This window comes from Ixodes scapularis, unplaced genomic scaffold, assembly GCF_016920785.2.
Source record: "Ixodes scapularis isolate PalLabHiFi unplaced genomic scaffold, ASM1692078v2 PGA_scaffold2__306_contigs__length_199485367, whole genome shotgun sequence".
Classification (NCBI taxonomy): domain Eukaryota; kingdom Metazoa; phylum Arthropoda; class Arachnida; order Ixodida; family Ixodidae; genus Ixodes; species Ixodes scapularis.
Window position 1 is genome coordinate 43592486 of NW_024609857.1, and position 8390 is coordinate 43600875.

General features: G+C 44.4%; 1 protein-coding gene across 1 annotated transcript; it reads left to right on the top strand.

Annotated features, from left to right (window-relative positions):
- Positions 1–2181: 2181 nt before the first annotated feature.
- LOC120847417 lies at positions 2182–3000 on the top strand. The gene has a single exon (XM_042291355.1). It carries the CDS (start codon positions 2182–2184, stop codon positions 2998–3000), a length of 819 nt encoding a protein of 272 aa, XP_042147289.1.
- The last annotated feature ends 5390 nt before the right edge of the window (positions 3001–8390 follow it).

An 8390-nucleotide genomic window follows, 5' to 3' on the forward strand; every position in this document is an offset into this window, starting at 1 on the left:
CTCGGCATGGGGGCAGATATAGAGAAGAGGAAGAAGTCGAAGTAAACCATTTACCAAAGCTGGGTCGTCCTGTTCCTTTCCCCTACGAGCGCTCTCAGGGGTATGCTCCCCACCATATAGACAATGTTGTCGTAGACAAACTCGGTGAATGCGTGCATTTTTGACGTAGAACTACCTCTTTCTCCGCGCTTGGTAGGGTCTGCAAAGCTAGGAGGTTGATCTTACAAAAGCGTGGTCGCGGAAGTGACGTCACAGGAATAACATCGCCCAGAAGCGCGCACGGCGCACGCGAGTCTTTTCTTCTGCTGCCTTGCTCTTTTGCTCGCTTCAACGCGACGCACTCCTGTCTTATTGAAACGGCGATAGACGCCTCTCTGGCAGCCGCTATACCACAATATTCGCTCATCGCTCAGGTAAGAGGCCGAGCTCGCATAATCTGCGGCACGGTCAGTTCACGGGACTCTCTCGCGCGACTCGACGAAGCCTTAACCCCCCTGTCATTTTATGTGTCACCTAAAGTCACAGGATCCTGGGAAAGTAGCGAAAAGCTCCCCGTATGGTCGCCATCTTCGCTCATGAAATACAGAAAGTTCGTCAATCTCTCTGTCCTTGGGAAGCCAGTCTAAATTCGTGATGGGCAGCTTTAAACACCCATTTACAAGGTAGACAACAACAAACAAGATGGCGGATTCCTGTTGCCATATCCGTTTGCGGTTGCCGGGTGTTGTCTGCGTTTTCATATATGGGTCTCCCGCAGTGATGAGCGCGTATTATTCAAGTTTATTTATGATTAGTAAAGCTCGTTGCGAGCAAACATTGACGTGTCCACGTTCATCGGCCCGCTTGAAACGTTCTACCCAACGAATTCAGGAGTGTTGAATGAACAGCGACGTTTGTACCCGTAAGTGTCCTGACTCGAGACGAGTTATCACGCTGTGAGGAACTACGTCCATACGACCGCAAGGGAACACCCATTCATACAGTTTCTCCTGCAATAGTTACGATAGGAACTTACAGGCACATCCGTGCATCGTATATCGCACGCAAGGCTGCTCCTCGATATATTTGCCACGCAGCAAGGACGTCCCGGTGACGCGCAGTTGTAACCGCTACTACGTATACGTCAGTGGACCTTTACTCGAGCTTGGTACATAAAGCACGGCTACGAGGTAACGAATTTGGTGATTACTATAGAACGAGACATATGAAGCACGGATGTCTCTGTAGTGTCTCGACGTAACGTCAACGGGCGCACTCAAACTTCAGGCACCCTGCTGTGTGAATCTAGGTGTGCCATCAATCCCCACCCCTGCCCGTTTCGATCTGGATGAACATGGTACCGGCGTGCGGTCGTGTGCACGTTGAAGACACCACGCTAGGGGTTGTACTCCACTGGCTAAAATTCTCATCTACAGCTGGGAGACAAGTCGCCCGTTGAGGCATACTAAGTGTTAGGCTGTATAAACATACACACACCCCAATTATTTTTTCTAGATGTGCCAGCCGAGAAACAGATCGAGCGTGGGAGTTCTGTCACGTAACTGCAAAACAGAAAGTTAGCAAGACGTAGGATGTTTGGATTCTTGCGGAACACTGGCCAGTTGCACTCTCCTTTCCGGCCACTACGTATTGCGTGGGCGTTGCACAATTAGTTACTTTCGTATAGTATATTTTTGTTGAAAGTTACAAATGCCTGGGATTATAAAGCGCACATATTCCCGCATTAATAGACCCAATTAAAAATTTAAAAAAACTACAAAGCCGTCATTACTTGATAACCTCATACGCTGAAGAAGGAGAGGGCTCGGCGTCCACGCAGCGAGCAAGATCCTCAAATTCACCTTGTTCATCACGTAGATGCTGCCGTGGCTCTTCTGCCAGTCTGAAACCGCAAGGCAGTTCTACGTGCCACGACATGACGCAGCTGACACGGCTCCCATCCTACTCGGCAGCCAAGATTGGCTACCGACCATTTCGCCCACATCGACGTCATCAGCGGCTGGGCTATTTAACCATCAACGGGACCTGCACGATCTGAGAGGGCTCGGCGTCCACGCAGCGAGCAAGATGCTCAAATTCACCTTGTTCATCACGCAGGTTAGTTATACAACGAACCTACATGAGTTCCGTAGCGATTGTAGTTTTTTGTTAGTCCTGCCGAGCCCTCAAAAGTTTCGTGAAATGCTGTATTATTATTGGTACGTTGTAACGTTGGGCTGTAAATTGCGACTGTTACTCTCAGGAGACGTAGAGGAAAACCCTGGGCCTGACGAAAATGTCGAAGAAATGCTTCGTCAGATATTGTCTAATCAAAGTGGCATTGCCGAGGACATTAAGGAAATTAGATCAGACCAAGAGAATATGAAAGCTAACCAGTCACGTCTCGAGAATAGCATAAAGGAGATTAACAATAAAATCAATACACTTGAAAACACAATGAAAACAGTACAAGGATTGAATGGAAACGTGATAACAATTAACAAGAAGATTCAAAGTTTAGAAGAAACGATTAAACATCAGAACGATCGACTGATTGACTTCAAAAATCGATGCCGTAGAAACAACCTGATAATATACGGACTGCCAGAAGAAGATAAAGAGAGCGAAGATGATTTGAAACAGAAGGTGATAAAAGAATTGTTTGACGTTAAGCTTGGTGTTCAAGTCATGTCTCTCGAGCGGATCCACAGATTAGGATACAAACGAAACGAATCATGCCGGCCAGTTATCACGAAGCTGTTTAACTTCAACGAAAAGCTGTCCGTGTTGAAGAACTGCAAAAAGTTGAAAGGAACGACTATCAGCGTCAGCAGCGATTATGCCAAGGAAACCAGAGAAAAAAGAAAAAAGCTATGGAACAGCGCCTCAACGAACAGGGTGGATGGGGATGACGTGTTTCTAGTCCACGATAAACTTAAAATCAATAATCAGACATATGAATGGGACCCGAAGCAGGATCAAGGCGTAGTTGTAAGAAACCGCGGTGAACGGGGTAAGTGACAAAAAAAAAAAAAAAAGCAAGAATACGCACCGGTCGAACTCTGAGTAATCAATTTAAACGCACGAAGTATATTAAACAAAGTCACTGACCTAGAAAGCGTATTTCTCTGTCACGCACCACATATACTCATTATAACAGAAACATGGCTTACTCCCGACGTAACGAGCGACTGTGTCATCTCACCTAATTACAAATTAATAAGAAAGGATAGGGGCTCTTGGGGAGGAGGTGTCGCTACTGCTGTTAAGAGTGATTTACATTGTATTGTCTTAGAACATTGTTTGGATGAGGGGTTTTTTTGTAAAATAAAGTATTGTGACTTATCTTTTCTTGTTGTTGCGGCATATCGTACCCCGAACAGCCCCGTTAATTTTCAAGAAGATCTCGATCTGATACTCCATAAATACGTTAATGACAACACGAGAGTACTTTTGGCGGGTGATTTTAATTTGCCTTCTGTTAATTGGGAACTTTTGCAAGCTAGAAGTGTGGACAAAGTGAATGGCGAAAAGATGCTCGAGATTGCCTTCAGCCACAGCATTACCCAAATAGTAAAAGAATTCACTCGAGTAACTGACACTAGTCAATCAGTGTTGGACTTAGCTTTGTAAGTGATAATATTAGTGAATATAAAGTGTTTGTGGCTGATGGCATATCTAATCATAAGATGGTTTTGTTTTTTTATAAATTGTGACAAAAAAATCTACGACTTCAGTACCAAGCAAGTTTACGTACAAGGACTATGAAGGGGCCGACGACACAAGCATTCTTGATCATTTGGAAATATCATTCAACTCCTTCGAGTTATTGTGTATTGTGGTGATGTTCAGCGTGCATGGAATTACTTCAAGGACACAGTTTCTCCTTGCATCGATAAATACGTACCCAATAGAGTGAAAAAGCCGAGGAGAAATAATCCTTGGATCACAAGAAACATAATACACATTAAACGAAAATTGAAAAGATGTAGAAAAAAGAAGAATTTAAGTGTTAGCATACGGCAGCTAAGCCAACAACTTAAAGAAATGGTAAAACAGTCAAAACATAATTACCTTTCAGTAGCTGTTCATAACTTCCTAAGTAACTACCCCCCAAAATTCTGGCGATACCTGAACCCCAAAAAAGAAAATATTGAACGAATCACCCTGGACGGAAAGGTAGTAACAGATACCACCGTTCTTGCAAATAGTTTTAACCTGTTTCTTCAGTCAGTATTTACACGCGAGACACCACAGGGTAACTTGTAAAACATGACTAAAACAAAGGCAGGACAGAATGTCGGTGATAGAGAAACAGGGCCAGGGATAGATCGAATAAGTGATACCGTACCCCCCCCCCCCCCCCCATGCCGCAACTGACAACAACAAAAGAAGGAATTCTGTCAAAACTGTTAGACCTCGACACAAAGAGAGCATGTGGTCCAGATAAGATACCGACTACTTTTTTCAAGAGGTATGCCGAATGGATTTTGTTTCATTTACATTGTTTATTTGTAAGTTCCTTACAGTCATCCCAGCTTCCCTCTGATTGGCGGTGTGCACGTGTTGTCCCGATCTTTAAAACGGGCGATAGACTGGCCATCGGCAACTACCCAAGCAGCACGTTGTGAATGGGCTATCGCTGGCAAGTGTACTATGGCCAACCAGATTTTCGATGGCCCAAGCTTGGCCAAAGTGCTCGGCAATAGAAGTGTTTTCGTCCTCGTCTGGTGACTTGCCATTCACTTTATGCCAGTCGCTGGCCATTCACTTTAGGCCAGTGACTGGCCATTCACCCTTGTCCAGTGGCTGGCCATTCACCTTTGGCCAGTGACTGGCCATTCACATTAGGCCAGTGACTAGCCATTCACTTTAGGCCAGTGACTTGCCATTCACCTTTGGCCAGTCACTTTCGGCCAGCCACTGGCCACTGACTTCCGGCCAGTCACTAGCCGAAAGTGGCTGTAGTTATACACTTAATACATAATTTATCACAGACTGCCTCAGTGTTCCTCAGAAGACTGTCAAGAGTTTCAGGAGGTCATGTTTTATAACTCAACCCCAGAAACTCTTACATAGTAATGACACGCGAAGCTGCTGCAAGGCTGCTCAATATGTATTGGACTTTTTGAGTACTAAGTCTTACGACGCTGGTTGCGACCACCATTCCAGTCGTCGTAGGTTCAGGGATGGTATGTTGTCCCACCTTAAGATCCCCCGGTAGTGCAGCAGTAAAAAAAAATAAAAAGAAGTAACTTTAGGTGAAGGGACAGTGCAACAATAGAGAGTTTTATTAGATCGTTCCGATGCCTCCGATAGTCCCGATAACGATACCATACAGGTGCAAGGGAGGCGGTGGCGGAGTATCGGGTATCGTTATCGGAGTCATGGGAGCGATCTACTAAAACTCTCTACTGTTCAGTTACAATATTTTTCACTTTACACACGCTTACTGGCACTAATGGGAAAGAGAAGCCTTGAGTACACAGTAAAGGTTTTTACACACTTAAGGGTGTAAATCACTTTGTCCCTGGGCTAACACCCTTATGGCGTTCAGGCAAGCACCCTTCACAAAGGGTGCTTGCTGACACCCTTGGTGAAGGGTGCTTGGCATGAAATGGGCACCTGCTGGGGTGGCCCAGTGGATGCTGGGCCACCCCAGCCAATCTGGCGCCGGGAGAGTATCATGCGACGTTTTGGTTACGTGGAGTTCAAGGTCACATGACGCTCTCTCGACGCTGGATTGGCTGGTAGCGTCCGCCGCGCTCGGACGAAGGGTGAAATGAAGTATAGACCCCAGTGAACATTTCATTGGAATGTGTCCAATACACATGTCAAGACTTGTAAATTGTACGAAAACCATATATGGTGTTGCATATTCTTATATTATTCTTATATGATTTATAGCTTATCATGTTTACTGAACACATTTAAACTTTTTTCACTTAGAGGGATTGCCACATCACCACATGATAAAGAAATAATGAGTCACACTAAACACAACTCACTTCATGAAAAAGTAATACAAAAGAGCTCCTTGCAAGCCACATCATAACCCCGTGGGCACTTGGGAAGTGTTACGGCACCCCCTTTCTCGAACTCTAAGTGAGCAAGCAGTGGCCCCAAGCATCGCACTGCACGGCTGAACCATTGTGAACATCATGGTCTGCCACAAACGAAGCATGTAAAGCTTTCCTGCTTGGAGATCAAGTGACATGTTTTGTTCGTCTCAGAGGATTGCAGGCAACACACTTCGCTTATCACTTGTCTCCTACGCGCATATGTTTACTAATTGGAAGCAGGGTAGAGGGGGTTGGTTTAGCCCTTGACTGAACCACAGCAGTATTTCATTATGACATCAATTAGAATGTGTTAAATTGAAAATTTATTGAACCTTGAGAAATGGAAAATACAATGTACGCCATTCCATGAAATAAAGAATGCTATCTGCAAACATGTAATGAAAAATATTACAGAATGAACTTGCACTCTAGGGCAAAAAGCAAACGTTTCATAGAAGACGCTATCCTCTTGCTCACGTACAAAGAAAATTATAAAGTTCTGGAAGACGACTATGGATAATGAACTCGTACAGCTAAATTCTAAGTACCTCGTCTACAGGAGGTCAGCATTAGTTATCACAGAAAGTGCCCAACATTTAAATAAATAAAAAGAAAACATGCCTCCAGAAAACCTTCTATCATTTGTTCTGGAAGCAAAATAAAAATCAACCTGATAATACTGGCGAGAAAAGTGGATTATACACTTTTAAAACGGCTCACAAAACATCTCTTCAACCACATACCTTTCTGCAAACTTTGTTCAAAAATTTAATTACGACTGTCCTTGGATTGGTGTCGCTCAAGCCAAGGAAAATCCTCTCCAGAGCAACCAGTGTGTTGGAGGCCTTGCATTCGTACTGGATGCTGAAAAGCCAATATGCTGCCAACAACATGCACAGCCCCTCTTCTGCATTAAAAACGGAGAACAAGCGCTCACGATCCTCAAGAAGGTGAAGAAAGTCTGCATCGTCCAGCTCTTGCTTGTTGTAGAGGACACATGGTGCCGGTGGGGTGTTCTCGTCCTGCGTTAGGTAAAAGGATAAAGCAAAACATATTTTAATGTAGAAGGCCAAAACATGTTTGCTCTTGTCAACTGCTATTGTTCACTGCAGTTAAGGCCATGAGCATCAGCCTCCACACAGGCATACAGTGCTTATGTTGGAACAAGTAACCGGCATCTGCAGCAATGTAAAACGAATGAAGAATTACAATCGGGGCAACATCACAACATGCAAGCATTGCGATGTAATCTTAGGGGCACTTGTGAGTATCTCTATTTCTGTACCGAAATGCATTTCCGAAACCTATTTGTGTTTCAGCAGCAAAATACTTTTGCGATGTATTATGATACGCTGCTAGACTTATGTATCTTGTTACATTTATTGTTAGAAATGAGCTGACAGGTTTGGAGATAAAAAAAAAGCCACTGAAAAATCCGACGCATCACTGGTTCATTTTGGCAATGAGTGATTTTTTGCTTTGCTCTCACTTTTAACTTCTACAGCGGCCGGTTTTCTTTCTGCTGACAGCAGTCTTCCTGTGTACATTTGCGGTTATTGTATGGGTAAGAGGCCACCAACAAATGCACAGATGAGAAACAATATGTCTAAAAGAAGAAGGCAAAAAGCAGGGACGTTTGGGCAGACACGTTTTGTCAGGCGGTGTCATCGGTCGCCAGCGTTCATTGGGTGCGATGGTGGGTTCTTTTCGGTATCAGCGAACATAGCCAAGGGAAGTCAAGTTGCGAAAAAAAGGGACAAACACCGACAGAAGGCGGGGAGCTTAGGTGCTACAATCTATGTTTGCCACAGACGCGCCCTTCTCACCTCGCCACCCTGCATTTATGACCCGTAGAGAGCTGCCGACTGACCATAACGGTACATGCTAATATTTGTCCCTTGGACAATATTAATTTTTTTTTTTGCCTCCTCCTCTACACTGAAAAACCCAAAGGTAAAGGTTACAGAAAACAGCCAACATAAAAATGTTTCGCATGTAACTGTAGAAATCAATTTTCAAGAGCTACATTTTAAGTACAGTCGCCGGCCATATGAACTCCCCCGTCCAAACACCAACCGGTGCAGCAAAAATCCAGCATGCAGCGTGTCGATGTTGACGGCTGCGGTTTTCAACGGTGGAGGGGGTGATTACACATTAAAAGGTGCTCGTGATAATATATTTCTACAGCTATCTATGATACATTGTTGCGTCTGCACCTCAATGCACCCCTCGAATCCGTGACAGACAAAAGTGTTCTGACAAAATCTACAATGAGCTGTCTGCGTCAAGAGAAGAGTAATCTCGGTGGCCCAAAAGGTAACCTGCGGCTGCTGGATGACTTTATGTAAA